Source organism: Ambystoma mexicanum, chromosome 9 (genome assembly GCF_040938575.1).
Source record: "Ambystoma mexicanum isolate Mex_15411 chromosome 9, UKY_AmexF1_1, whole genome shotgun sequence".
NCBI lineage: Eukaryota > Metazoa > Chordata > Amphibia > Caudata > Ambystomatidae > Ambystoma > Ambystoma mexicanum.
Window position 1 is genome coordinate 483,133,234 of NC_090931.1, and position 15,238 is coordinate 483,148,471.

Genomic DNA, 15,238 nt, shown 5'->3' on the forward strand with positions numbered 1-15,238 from the left:
TAAATCTGCGATGAAAACATCACTGTCTATGACCACGCCTCACTTCAGGTCATCTAACGCGTGGCCATCACCACTGTCCACGACTGGATCACAGCGACCTTCAACAAAACAGTCTACGGCCATGACTACCTTATCTCAATAGTCAACTAAGCCGTCAATGACCATGACTACCTCGTCATCCGCTTAAGTCCTCAGCTACGACTACCACATTGTTAATGACTACTCCAACGGCAACAAGGATCTCATCGACATCTGCATCCAGGGCTGTCACACACATCGACAGACAAAAATGATGACCATTGTAACCACAGCAATCGTCACTGGCGGTTCAGACACCAGTACAGTGTCTGCATTGACTGCTTGTCCAAGAGCATCTTTCCCTAACGTTGGGGTGGCCTTGCTGCCGGGTAGCATCATTGACAGAGCCAGCTCTCTCCCAATCTGAGGCGGAGGAGTAAGAGGAAGAGGCCATCATATCTCTGCGTCCTCTCCAGAACATCGCCTCCCAGAAGGCAGGTTGAGGTAAGCCGGATTAGGCTACCACCTTTACCCCCTCTACATTCAGATCAAGCTATCACTCCCCCTAAACAGAGACAAGTCTTTGGACATTTTTTCTACTCTCACCACCCTACAACAACATCTGCCTGCACCGGCCCTGGTTACAGCACCTGTCAGACAACCTTGCACTGATAACCCTGGCTCTTCCAGGGAGATGGCTGACATCCCCCCCAAGAGGGATAAAAACCAAGTTGGTTAAGTACTAATCAAGCTGAGGCTGTCGGCTGAGGCTGTCGGATACTGGGATGGACACAGTGCCAGATCAAGTTCCACTCAGGGACCCACCCCCTGATGAGGTAGGAGCCTTCCACGCTCTCATGTCCAGGGTGGCCACAATGTTCGGCCTTGCGCCGAGGAACAGCAAAAAGAACATGGACTGTACCAGCACAGAGAACAACACAGGAAATGAGTCATGTCTAAACCACTGTTGGAAGACGTCCGAGGCGATGGCATAATCACCTTAGCACATCCTGCAATTACCCTGGCTAAAAAAGACTGGTTTGACAGTAAATGCAGACCCCCAGAGGTCGCTGCCTCCTATCCATTGTCTTGGCTGCAGACAGAAAAAGGTTGGTTAATCCATCCTCCTCCTGCTCTTCCCCCCCAGACTTGGAAGGTAAACGACTTGACACATTTGGTAAGAAAATTATCACCACTGCAGCCACGACTATCAGGGTGGCAAATGCATGTTACGATTGTGAGCTGTGGTACAAGTTGGGTTGCTTGATGGAGTTCCTACCAGATGACAGAAAGCAAGAAGCTTTAGACATCTTCCATGAAGGCTAGTTGGCTTCCGACCATGCCATTACAGTCTCTATAGACATCGCAGACACCGGTTTTTGCCAGCTGGGCAACAGAGTGGTCCTGCGCAGACAGGGTTGGATCAAGGCTACAGATTTTCTACCAGACATCCAGTCTAGGGTCATAGATATGCCCTTCCATGGATCTGCCCTCTTTGGGAAGAAGGTGGACATGGTCCTGCAGTCCATAAAAACGAACATGGAAACCACTTGCTCCATGGGCACAGCTCAACAAAGGCACCAGTCCTTTAGTACAGGAAAAGGTTGCTATGGCAGGACTTTGCAGGATAACCGCACCACGTACAGGTCTTCCTTCTCTTACAAGACCCTGGGCCTCATTACAAGTCAGCTGGTCCGGAAAGAACGGTGGTGGTAAATCCATCACCACTGTTATTTCTGGACCGGCTGATTAAGAGTCCTGCAGATGGGTGGTGTCATTCCTGCCAGGTCTGACATGGCAGGTTTAACACCACCCGCCTGCAGGCAGACATGGAAACACCTGCACCATTACAGCATGGTGCCGGTGTTTCCACTTCCCCATTCCCATGGATGTCCTATGGGACTCCATGGGAATAGGGATTAACAGAATTCCGCCTCCGGAATTACCGGGTCACCAAGGTTGTAATGCCCCGGTGATTCAGGCAATCACAGAGGCGGAATGGTAATACGAGTCCAGCGGTAACCTGCCGGAATTTCTGGCACGGTTACCGCTGGACTCGTAATGAGGCCCCCTGTATTCATCATGGGTCCAATACAGGAAAAGATCCCAGTCTTACAGGGGTCCGCAGCGACACTGTGGCTCAGCCCAATCAAGGGGCCAGTCCGGCAAGCAGACATGACCAGCCCAGGATCAGGCCCTCCCACCTCAGCACCCCTATGGGAGGACGCATGTGAAAGTTTGTCGACAAATGGACACTATCCACACAGCCGACGAATCGGTGCTATCCCTCCTCCAGCAGGGCCACCCACAGGAACTTGTGGACTATTCACCAGACATTCCTCCCAAGCACAAACCAGAAAGACTACGACACATCTTGCTTCAGGAAGTACTGGCTCTGCAGCGTAAGGGTGAAGTGGAGAAGGTTCAGAGAAATTAGCTGGGCACATTAGTTTACTACTGCTACTTCCTGGTAAGGAAAAATGCACTGCACAACAAGTCAAGGGGTTGGCGACCCATCTAAGACCTAAGGGTGCTCAACAAGTTCCTAAAATCGATAAACATTCTACATGGTCACGTACTTCAAGGGCTCCTGCTTCCACATCCCTATACACCTCTCACACCGGTAATATCTACGTTTTATGGTGTCAGGACTACATTATCAGTTCAAAGCCCTTCCATTTGGCCTGCGGTCTGCTCTGCGAGTGTTTACCAAGTGCCTTGCACCAGTGGTGGCTCACTTGCAGCGGAGGGACGTCCATGTCTACCTGTACTTAGATTACTGGTTAGTGAGGGCCCTGTCGTTTCCGCTGGCAGAAACCATCACCGCCATCACCATCCGGTGTCTATAGGCACCGGGGGTTTTCCATCAACTTCCCAAAGTCATGCCTGGTTCAATTGCAACAGGCACTCTATATCGGAGCAACACTCGACACCCAGACCTGCACCGCCAGACCCTCGGGCGAAAGGCGGTGGCGGCTCTTTTACACAAGGTGTGCCACCTCAACAGCGCCCAAATGATGCCAGTCCGCAACTGCAAATCCCTGCTGGGGATGTTGTCATCATGCATCCTGTTAGTCTCCAACTGCCGATTACACATGAAACCGGTTCAGGAATTCATTGATGCCTGCTGGGTACAGTCCTCAGGGTCCTGGACGACTGCATTACCCTAACACCAGCTTTCAAACAGGGAGCACTTGGTGCAAGGCTCCCACGTCAGACTGCCGGACGACCAGGCGACCGTCACTATGGATGCTTCACTGGAGAGCTGGGGCATCCACTGTCAAGACCAACACACCAGACGGGGGAGGGTCTTCCCGTCTTTTCCACCGGTCCGGCGCCAGCATGGGAGCTCAATGTGCTACTCGCAAGACTCATGAAGCCACCCTTCTAGCCCATTCACCAAGCATCTTTTAAACACCTTTCCTGGAAAACTGCATTATTGGTGGCAATAACTTCAGTCAGACGAGTGAGTGAAATCCAGCCGTTTTCCGTGAAACTGCCCTATCTAACGTTTCATAAGGACAAGGCAGTTCTATGTACCAACCCAACATTTGTGCCAAACGTTCCATCTGATTTCCACCTAAACCAGCAGGTGATTTTGCCTTTATTCTTTGGCACACCCACGTCTCCAACGGAACATACTCTGCACACGCTGGATGTGTTGCGCACCCTGAAGTACTTCGTGGCACATATTAAATCTTTCTGCACGATGGATCAGTGGTTTGTTTCATTTGGACTTTCTGGTCCTGGGAAGGGTCTCTTGAAGTCCTCCATTGCAAGATGGATTGCTATCTGTATCTCGTTCTGTCATCTACAAGCCAGCAGGACCCGGGCTAAATATACCAGAGCAGTGGCTGCAACCACAGCTTTTCTCTCTGGAATTCCGCTGCCTGACATTTGCAGTGCAGCCACCTGGAGATCGGTGAATACGTTCACCAGGTTCTACTGTGTCGACAGACTTTCTGCAGAAGAATCTAGAGTCGGCCAATCGGTTCTGCTGAACCTTTTTGCGTGAGGTGTGTAAGTCTCCAGTGGTAAGTTATGCTGAGATCTTGCCGCCGCCCATGGGTATTGTAATACTGCTTTGTAATTTATTCACAGCATGTGAATCTATGAAAGATCCAATGCTGGAGAAGGAATAAGTTATTTATCTGTAACTCCTGTTCTCCAGCATTGGTATCTTTCATAGATTCACATGCAACCCTCCACCTACCCTGCATGGCTCATATTTTGGATCTTACTGCACTCATGTGCGCTGCCAAATCTGAAGATGGCTGATGGGTAGTATGACCCAAAAAATGACTGTAATACAAGTGACTGAAAATTTTCAGTTGAGGTTTGAACTGCTCTCTTAGTGGGCGTTCCCAGCCTGACAACGGGGAATATTCACAGCATGTGAATCTATGAAAGATACCAATGCTGGAGAACAGGAGTTACAGGTAAGTAACTTCCTAATGAATGGTAATAATAGAGAAATAAATAGAGTATACTTACTATTTGGTAAACAGCTCTTTTGGAATGAGCGCCTGGTGGATGTGAGTCTGTATGAAGAGTTGTGCTGAAGTGATAATGAGGTGTACAGTTATGGTTTGTGCTTGGTGCATTCCATCATATTGTGTGCTAAATGAAAAACTAATGTAAACATTTTTCAAATGATGATTTGTACAAAAAAGGTATATTTGGCTGTTGTGAGAAACCTGAAGGTGTTCTCACTGCTGGAACCCAGGGACTCCACACTCAGGTGGCCAGGGGTGGACCATCACTTTTGCATTCCAACCCTGGCGACGGACTAGCGAGGGAGGATCACCAGGGTAAGGGATCTCTGGGGATCTTGGGGAGAACACCTAAAGGTGAGACATGGTATTCCCCCTCCCTTGCTTCAACCTCCTTACCCGAAATCCCCTCCGCCTTAATAGGTTACTGGTATACCAACTCCCCACAACCTTATCCTTTGTTGGAAAACAAACCTGGGATACCAACCAGGATGGAACAAATTCTACCTTGCATAACACCGGTGAGGAATACCCCTTCTTTATAAAACACCTTTCAAAAACCAGCTTCTTCTTAATACAGGAGAAAATACCAACCCCACCTTTTATGTTCTGCCACCTTTTTTTTCATAATCGGTACCCTTATCTCAACCTACGTTGTAGGACACTACAACACTCATGATCGTCACCATTCGACTCTCAGTACTACTGGGTCGAGGAAGATCAGTAACAGAGGCATGAAGAGTACCTCTGATCCTTTTCAGTGTCTCTGTCCCGGTAAAGAAGCCAGGCAAGGTCAGGCCTCCCTTTACAAGCATCCCCACCTGAAACCTGTTAACTTCCCCACCTGTGATAAAAGCCGGAGCACACAGGTACAATCTGAGCGAGGTTGGGAGCGAAGAGGGACCACTTCAGGAGCTACTGCAAATGCGAGATTGGGGGTCAGAAAGGCAGAGGACTTTACGAGCTGTGGAGAAGTCTCAAGAAAGCCAGGCAAAATAACTGCATTTGCAACAAGCCGCTGTTAACCCGAGCTGGAAGTCGGCCTTCTGAGGTACCTTGATGAGAAGCCTGCTTCCCTCGCAGTGAATGATTGAATTGGGGAGGTTCGATAAAGCTACGATTAAAGTAACCTTGAACTTGGACAAGCAAACAATATTAAAACACAGCTGGTGAGTTACTAAAAGAGAAGAACAAAGGCCCGGTTGTTTTTGCTTGAAAGTAACTGTATCATGGCAAGGATGCGCGTAATACGGCAACCAAGAGTACAGAAAGATGGTGCTTTAAAGAGACAGTGTGATGCAATGTACACAGAGTGGCCCTGCTGTTGGACGCAGCACAGTCGAAAGTCTGTGGTAACATACCTTACTATTCAAAGTCCTGAGGCAAAAGGGTTTGTGAGAAATAGAAAATAACGAGGATTGAAGCTTGAGCCCAATCGAAGGGAGCTTGTGTGAGTTGGAAAAATGCATGGCAAGCCTGACTGAGGGAGGCTTGTGTAAACTGTGGAAAAAGTATTGAAGGCCTGAGCCCGACTGAGGGAGGCTGATGCGAAAGATATGAGTGGCTTGTACCCGACAGAGTGAAACCCATAATCGTGCAACTACAAGTACCGGAAAGCATTGGGAAAAAGTGAATGTAATGGTTGTCGAAGTGGTCAGGCATAGTCAGAAGCCAAACCTATGCCGTCTTGAAAGTCTTCGACCAACAAAGCTTGGGAAAGGGTATCCCTGAGATCTTTATGAAAGATTGGGACTATTAAGGTTTTTGTTTCAAGACGAAGAAGTCTTTTTGTAGAAAACATTTGCAGCCTTGATTTTTGGAGAGTCTAAACTAATATTTGATTATGAAAGAAACCTGAACATTCTGTTGACTTGCCTCAGTAAGCCGGAGTGTGCCTCACTGGGAAAAACTGTGCTGCCTAAGTCCCTATGCCTTCGAATCCCATTTTCCCAAGGTGAAATCATGGGGAATAGATTCATCATTACTTCAAACCCCTTGTCATCCTGATCCTTTTTTTGAGAACACATTCCTTTTCATTTTGTGTACATTTCCCTTGCACCTTGTTGTATTAGAATTAGGGCAGGCATTTGGTTTAGAACCTTTTGTTTTGACTGCACTGACTAGGACTGTTTTACTTTTACTTTATGGTCGAGTTTACTCCCACTTTAGATTTAGGGCCAGTTAGGAAGTCTCCAACCCTTTGTAACGTTATAAATAAAGCTGTTGAACTTGCATCTCGTGTTTGTGACTCTCTTTTTGATACCATCAGTTTTTCACAGTGTAGTAAATATAGGTAATGGTGTTTTATGTGTATGTGTTTGTTGGTTGAAGGGTGCAACATTTTCTGTTGTCCCCTGTGCTTCTGGGTTTTGTGAATGCTACATGATGTCTGCAGACAATCGCACGGAATCTGGAGCTGCCTCATTGGGGGTGAGTGTGATTTTTAGTTGTAATCATTAAAAATAGGTATAAGGAACTTGTAGCAAATTAAGTGGGGTCTGGTAAAAACCTATGAAATTCTGTGAAATAACATTGTTAAAAGCAGGTTATGGTTACAAGTAAAACCGAAAAACCCTTGACATTCACCAGTTATGGTAAGCTAAGCAACCATAAATCACGCCATCAGTGTGCACTGCTAAAACTAACACCCAGGACAACAAAGATGACATCACAAATGTCATTGATGACATCACTGATGACATCACATATGACAATTTTGATGAAGTCCCTACAAGTGGTTGTGTTTATAATGCACCAGAGAAGTACAGTATTTATAATCTTATAATTTTGGATAGTAAAATTAGTAATGCTACCTTATCAGATTTTTAAGTAATGTTAGTGATAACCAGCTAACAATTGAAGACTTACTACACACTTGGGCTAGTACAAACAATGCATGTGAAGACCTGCAATGCATACAAATCAGAGGCAGATACAGGGAAACTAAAGTAAGGAAGAAAGAAACGGCACAAAGTTCATCTTCATGTACACAAATGAATTGTGTGTTTGAGGCCTGCTTATTGTCCCGTGCATGTGCACCATGAGCTGAGACCAAACCCTAAGGAAATTACTTTAAAAACATATGACAAGGTTAACGTCTAGATAAATAGCACCTTTTGAATTTTAATATTCTGACTGTCAGTGAACAAAACCATCTGGCCTAGAAATGTCAGTTAACAAAAACAAGTGGCCCAGATATGTGATGTCATCAATGCCATTTGTGATGTCATCTTTGATGCCCTGGGTGTTAGTCTTAGCAGTGCACGGTGGTGGTGGTGCAAGTTATGGTTGCTTAGCTTACCATACCTGGCGAATTTCGGAGGTTTTTCACTTTTTACTTGTAAACATAACGTTCCTTTAACAACGTTTTTTCAGTGAATATATATAAATATGTGCAAAAATGGTGGTAGGTGAGTGGCTTCCACCTCGGGATAGAATTGACACCCCCAAATCGGTCAAATAAAGATATTAAAAACGTTATACTTATATGTTATATTCAATCATGCTGTTCATCTTTTCGTGCATGGTGTATGCCGATACCTCCATTTCGTTTAGTGAGAAGGAACGAATGCCATGTAAAGATGCAGACTGTTCTTAACTCTTTTGTTATTGCTTTTCCTCAGGGAAGCAGGATCCATTTTTCCCAGCCCCTCTGCTCAGCTGGAAGGTAGTCCAGAAACAGATGCCCTGGAGCATCGTCCTGCTGCTGGGTGGAGGTTTTGCCTTGGCCAAAGGAAGTGATGTAAGTTGGAATTTCAAAGTAGCTGGATGGCGATATAAAGAACATAAAACATGTATTGTCCTCTGTAAATGAATCAATTTCTTTGCTGCGTTTTTGAGCGCAATGGTAAAAATACTATTAGTAGCACTGCTCACATTATCCCACCGACGGATACTAATACTTCCCCCTCAAACATTCCCTCTACTATTTGAAAGGTTCTCGCCTTTCCTGTTGTCAACAAAGTCTCCAATTACAATATTTTCATGTGTTTATCAATCTAAACTGATCTCCACTATATGGCATACAATTCTATACCCCCTTCTGAGGGCTTGTCTTCCTTTATTTGTATATAGCCTGTTGCTCAATTCCGAAGCACATATAAACAAGGGAAAGGCTTTGCAACCTGTAACATTGCTAGATAACTAGACATTTGACCTGAAGCAAAGTATAGTTCAAAGGTGACTAGTGTTACATTATTTAAAGCCTATTGCACAAATATGGATGTGTTCAGAAAATCGATGCCTAAGCTGCAGCTTTTGCAGACATTGTAGGTACAAATCACAGAAATGACAAACCCACTGATCACCAAGGTGGCACCAGTGTAGGGAGTACCCATCACATTTGTCTATAGTGACGGGCACATTCAACAATTAAGATGTTATGTTTGGAATTGCTTGTGCCCCAACTAGTTTGTCATACCCGCATAGAGTTTGTACTTCTTGTTCAAAAGTTGAAAATGTTGAAACAGACCAACAGTCCAAATTGGTTGAGGTATATTTGATGTTGTGATAAGTTCATATCCTGCTGGGTCTTTACTCACCCACCCACAATGCAATTATAATTTGCTATTTCCTGATCTATTTCAAAACTGATTGCCATTATAAATGATTATTTCACCTCTGTGGTGGCCAATGCACATTCAAGTCTAAAGGCACCCTGGCAGAAATGCGTAAGTCATCATGCAGGTCTTGCACGGACTAGGCATGCCCTAAACGCTCCCTCTTCTCCCCCGTGATAAAGCAGCCACTAGAATTTGTACAATACCCAACACATTACAGATCCTTTAGTGTTTCATTCTCCACATGCACTGAACAGATCATTTCTCCCTGGATGTCCACTGTTGCTAATTCTTCCCTAGTGTTCTTTTAACTCCCAAGATCAAACTCATGAGCCTATCAAAAAGGCAGTAGCTAAATATAAATATTTCACTGTCCTCAGGAGAGGAGCACAACCAAAAGCTAGCAGGATGCATCACATACACATTAGGAGTTGTACGTTGAAGTGCAATGCCTTGGAGACTGTGGCATTATCGGGCCTATAGAGTGCTGAGTCTGGTTACCTCCTACCGTGGTTGTCCACAAACCAAACACTCCTGGAGGCAGGTGGTAGACTTTGCAGGCCTTGCATACGAGTGGACAGCCCTTACCCCATTACCCAATATATGGAAGATGTTAGCATCTATGAAACCAGTGAAATGGTTTACCGCTCTTGGAATGTAATTTGCATACTACCATATAGGTTTGGATTGGTTGACACCATGTGTTACAACTCTGAGAGCTGTCGGGTACTGTTGCATGTTTTGGAATGGGATCAGCGTCAGATGTGTGTCAAAGGCTGTTGCAGGAATTATTTGGTTTGCTGAGGGTGAGCTTCTTCCAGCATGATAACCTTGTCATAGGGAAGGATGAAGAAGAACATGATGCCTGTCGGCTAGGTGATGTTGGTAGTCAAAATGAAGACGGGCTTACCCTTCTGTTAGATAATTTTAACATAAGGCTTTACAAAGTCTTATAATTGCAGAACACTTAATGCCCGGACGTCATCAAAATGAAGAAAGCTCTTGTAAATATGTTTGTTTGGTGTTAGAAAACTTTATTCAGCGTAGGCCTCTTAGGTACAAAAATACAACAATAATTATATTCAATTTAAAAACCACAATACAGGATGTTAAAAAATGCTTCAATTAATAAGAACCAATATACCCTAGAATCAGTAAGGGAGGATTCCATAGTAACAGTGACCAATAACGGTAAAAAAGAACACTAGAAGTATTACGCTAGATTAAAACCTCCCTAATTTACTATGTGCATATTCTCTAAAATGAGTTTTGAAGATTGGTCAAAACCTTAGGCCATTACACAAAAGAGCATTACATCTCCTTATCCAGGCTCTATGAATGTATTTACAAACAAAATAGGCCACACTGAAATCTGTGGACTGCTTGCACATCTGCAAAGCATCCACGGCTCTAATAATACATGCAATCAGAACAGCGGTTTCAGATAACTTACTCAAAGATCTTACAAATTGTCACATAATAACAAAAAATGAACTATGTTTCCACTGCATTTTCACACAAGGGGCACCCAGAATTTTTTTTCCCAGCCCAGCTTTTGGTGAGTTCTCGTACTGGTAAGGATCCACGGTGTAATCACATGTACAGGGCCTGGGAAATGCTGGATTAAGTATGTTCAGATAGCTTTAAAAACCCTGGGACTGTTCTATAGCCAGGTAGCTGGGGCCCATATCTAAGGCCACTGTGACTGCCATAGCTCTCGTAACTTTGTACCTCCGAAAGGCTCCTTTCACCCTGGACTTTACATTACGGTACATTTGATGTGGGTTTGCCAATAAACAGAAAGACCCAACCGGGCTGGCCATCCTTTGACATGAGCTAGCCAAGCAACCTTTTGCCAGCCCCCCAGCGATAACACTGTTATGCTTTTTGGACACGTGAAATTACCTCAGAAATACTCACCCTATTACACAGACCAAAAGTTCTTGGACTCAAGAAGGCAATAATACACACATAGACCAATGATTGGAATATAATTGGCTCTTTACAGGCCCTTTATTCACACACACACATAATAAGCATACAGATGACTATTGGAATAAATGCAATTGGTTATACATAGAAACACAAACGGGAATAGTTACAAAGGGTCTACATCACTGTTAGTGCAGTTGTAGGAGGAGACTTAATCTCAGCCACAACAACACTACCCAGTCCCGAGGCAGGTACGCAGAGAGATCACACATACTAGTGGGTCTGGAGCGGAGCATTCTCCCTCTCAGCGAGACTTCGGTTCCAATTCTGTCTCCTCATCAGGATACCTCTCTTCTTATGGGGGATAAATCCCTGCCCCTCATAGGTTGCAAACTGTCCCTGGCCGAAGGACAGACAACAAGCATAGGAGGCAAAGAGTGGAAAAATCCAGACATTAGTGGAAAAACCCAGCTTGTCTTCCGCGCGCTCTTTCCCAGCACCCCTTACCAATGCAATTGCATATCTCTGGCTCCCTTCTTGGCTCGTCCTTGATCGAACAATACAACAACTATCCTTCATAGTGAGCGCCTCTGTTTCAAATATAATATTGCAATTGTTGCAGAATTCATGTCCGCCTTCTAACCAAGGCCACAGAAACAAAAACTTTCATTGTGGTTTGGAAGTGAATGTCAAAAATGGCTGCGCACCAGCGCCATGATTTAGCTCATTTGCACACACCCATTACAAACACATGCTCCAAGATCTCGCAATATTTCTCTAGGCCTTGGTTGCCCCAAAGCCTAACCCAATAGATTACAGGTCTGATCGCGATTTCCTAATCAATCGGGGAAAGATCACACTCCATGCGAGTGGAATTATTTGGAGTGCTTATGGGGAGCAGCAGAATTGCCTTCAAGATTTTATTTTCTGATGTTCTCAAGGATGATGTGTCTGGATAACCCCAAATCTCAGCCCCATACATGGCCAGTGCCTTCGCTTGCGCCTACTAAAGATTGAGAGACGGTTCTATGGAGCCCTGCCATGTCTTGCATGGTTGGCCTTTAAAGCCCCACTGGTTTTCTGTGGGATGAGGTTGGCCTTGATTACCTGGTTCTCCCAAAGTCTGCAATTTGAGAACCAGATCCCCAGGTAATCCTATCAATCCACCTGCTCTAAGGTGCTCCAATTCATTTGCAAGTTTAGGGCTTTTATTCTCACCTGTTTTAATTAGAAGACCATGGCCTGGGTTTTGGTTGCATTGATCTCTAGGCCCAACTTAGCGCACTCATTCTCAAATGTAGCCAAAGCCTGTCGCAGTCCCATTGGAGAATTGGACAGCAGTACAGTACCGGGCTACATTCCCTCCCCATTCTCAGGGGATCTGCGTTTTTCTCTAGTAGCCTCCAATAATCGAGTTAATATAGAGGCAGAATAGAATTGGAGCAAGGACGGATCCCTGACGCACCTCCCTAGCCACCTAAAATTGCTCAGTGACTTAGCCCCCCAGTCTCCATCGGACTACTGCTGTGTTATTTTCATACAAGAGTTGCATTGGACATAACAATTCATCGGGAATGTTTTTGGCCCGCAGGATAGCCCAGAGAATATCTCTGGGACATTGTCAAATGCGGCCTTTAAATCCACAAAGACCCTATCCAAATTGACTTTTGCAATCCTTCAGTGTTTTCGGATCACTAGGTGAAACCTAAAGCCTTGATTGACAGTACTTTTTCCGGCTTGAAACCCAGCATGTAAATGGCTTAGTTGATTAGTTTCCTCGACCCATGCCGTAAAATACTGCAAGTGAAACTTCGCAAAGGTTTTTCCAGCTGCATCCAGCAACAAAATGGGCTGGTAGTTGCCGGGGTCTGCCCTGTCCCACTTCTTGAATATGGGGATGTCCAGCTTCCTGGTACCCGTTCCTGTTGCAAAGTGGCATTAAATACCTTTGTGAGCACCAGACTATAAGTCCACCGGGACCCCATCGAGACCTGGAGCTCCCACCCCTTCTGCCACTTCTTCCACCATGAGGGCTATATGGTTTTTGCCCTCTGACACCACTATTACACTGGGGCATGAGCCTGACACCAAAGTACCTCTTTATCTCTAAGTGGGTGCCTATATAAGCTCTCAAAATAATTGCATCACCTAGACGGATTTATACTTTTAGGTGCACTAACATCTCCCTTTAAGTCAGAGTCCATGATCAATCTCTAGAAACCTACATGGTCCTTGGATTGAACACAATCCTGAATAGCTGCTCATCTGCCCTGCATATGCAAGGATTTTTTTAGTGCATGTTATCTTCTTTTCGGACCTCCTCAATGGGTGGAGGTGGTCTTTATCAACCGGGCCAGCACCCTTATGTACATGACCAAGACCTATTTGGCTGCTCTGCAGTCCTTGTCAAATCAGGTATCGAACTTTTTAACCCTTTTCCTGATTTGCTTGACTGGGACAGATAGTAGATGCCCAACTGCCTCAGGCATAATGGCATTATTCATACCTATATTTTTGAGGAGAGTATTTCAATTGCAAATTGTTTCGATTTGACTAAGAATTTTACCATATAGCACTGGAGCTAAATCCTCCAAGTTACCGTTCGCCCATTTCACAGAGCATTGGGCATGGCCATGTATTGACATGTCGACTGCTCTATCCGGCATTACAGTCGGTAGTTTAACCAGGTTCTTAAGAGGAAGCAGAACCTCAAACAAACCCTTCCGCTTGATGCCAATCTACTCCTGAGACTAGGGCATAATCTATTCTACAGGAGCCATTTAACCCATAATATGTAGATTGTACCGGTTGATTGGTAAGAATCCGACCATTACAGCACATCAAGCCAACATTGTGGAGTCGCCTTACTGTCTCAAATGTCTCTGGGTGTGCTCTCCCTGTAATAGTCGCCATTGCATCAGGAATGGCCCAGGCCTTGTCCTGATCGTCCCATAAGCCTTCCAACGCTCTGGGCATTTCCTGTTGAGTATTAAAATCTCCCAGGACAATAATGAAATGTGGTCCCTTGTTCGGCATCCGGATTTTCTCTATAATGTCACACAGGGCCGAGACAGCGTTTTGACCTTCAACCTGATAAAGACGTTAAACAGCAGTGCCCTTCCTGGGACCCTGTATTTAGCTGCTTGGCTTCCCAATTGAGTGCTCTCTTAATCCCGAACCCCCCCTAAAGGTCTCCCTCTTGGGCCTTGATTGGGCTTTGCCTCAAAGACCTATAGCCCTGAATCTCTACATCTCCTTGCCCAGGTCTCTTGGAAGACGATATCATACGGCTGCAGGGAGCTGACCCACTCGCCATCATGGAGGTGTTTAGTGAGGCCTGCTATATTCCAAGACAGTAACTTGATTGGATGCAGCCTTTGCGCTTTAGGCAGAGTGTCCACCTGCGCCAGTCAGTCAACACCTTCCAAGTTAGCAGCCCTTTCCAAGGGGCCACTCCCATTGGCCGTGACCCACGGGCCCTGTGGGTACCTTGAACCTGTAGCTCCCCAAAAGTTATCTCTTTTGGGGGTAGGGCCAACTCAGGAGCAGACAGTCCCATGAAATTCCGGAGGCTGAGCTCCAGGGATTGTGGCTTTTATTACAATGTTACAATCCAGTGGGGGGTAGGTTTGGGTTTCAATGCCTAACAACCCCTGAACAAGCCATTCCTTTTTTTTTTAAAACCTGGATGCAGTCTGTTCCTGCACTAAATGAGGCGATTTTTCTGCAGTATGAGATGTCATCACGTATAACCGCGGTGCATCTCCTCTTATAATGTTTCCAGTGTATTACTTTAAGTGTTTCCTGGTTCTCAAAACTCCCCTCTGTGACTTTAAGGAATTTGATTAACACCACGTAGTGGTGGTTTTGAGTGGAATCGCCAGGCCTGATAACAGCCCCCAGGGCTACCCTGTTTCTGTTTCTCACCATGGCCTGCAGAATCTAATGGGACCACGTGGCTAGACGGGGGAAATTCTTCGAGAAATCAGGTTACCACTAGGTAGGAACCCCCCTTTATCTAATTGGTTCTGTATAACCTCTAATAAGGGTTTGGCCCAGCTGCCACCTCGGCCTCGCCCCTGAGCGGGACCCTGTACAGTTTCAGACATTAGTGATGGCATTTTTTTAGGCTGGAGTTCCATCACATTTGTAGGGGAGTAATGTACGGGTTTCTGGAATGCCAGCACCCAGTCCTTGGGCCAACGGTCCGGGGCAGGAGAGTGACCCTTGATTAAG

At 45.5% G+C, this 15,238-nt stretch overlaps 1 protein-coding gene across 3 annotated transcripts in view; it reads left to right on the forward strand.

Annotated features, from left to right (window-relative positions):
* SLC13A5 (solute carrier family 13 member 5) overlaps nt 1-15,238 on the forward strand; it is an 856,016-nt gene that overhangs the window by 800,651 nt on the left and 40,127 nt on the right. For all 3 annotated transcript variants that reach the window (XM_069615030.1, XM_069615028.1, XM_069615029.1), the window contains one exon: nt 8,135-8,253. In XM_069615030.1, the coding sequence (XP_069471131.1) occupies nt 8,135-8,253 (119 nt within the window). The remainder of the gene's footprint in view (nt 1-8,134; nt 8,254-15,238) is intronic.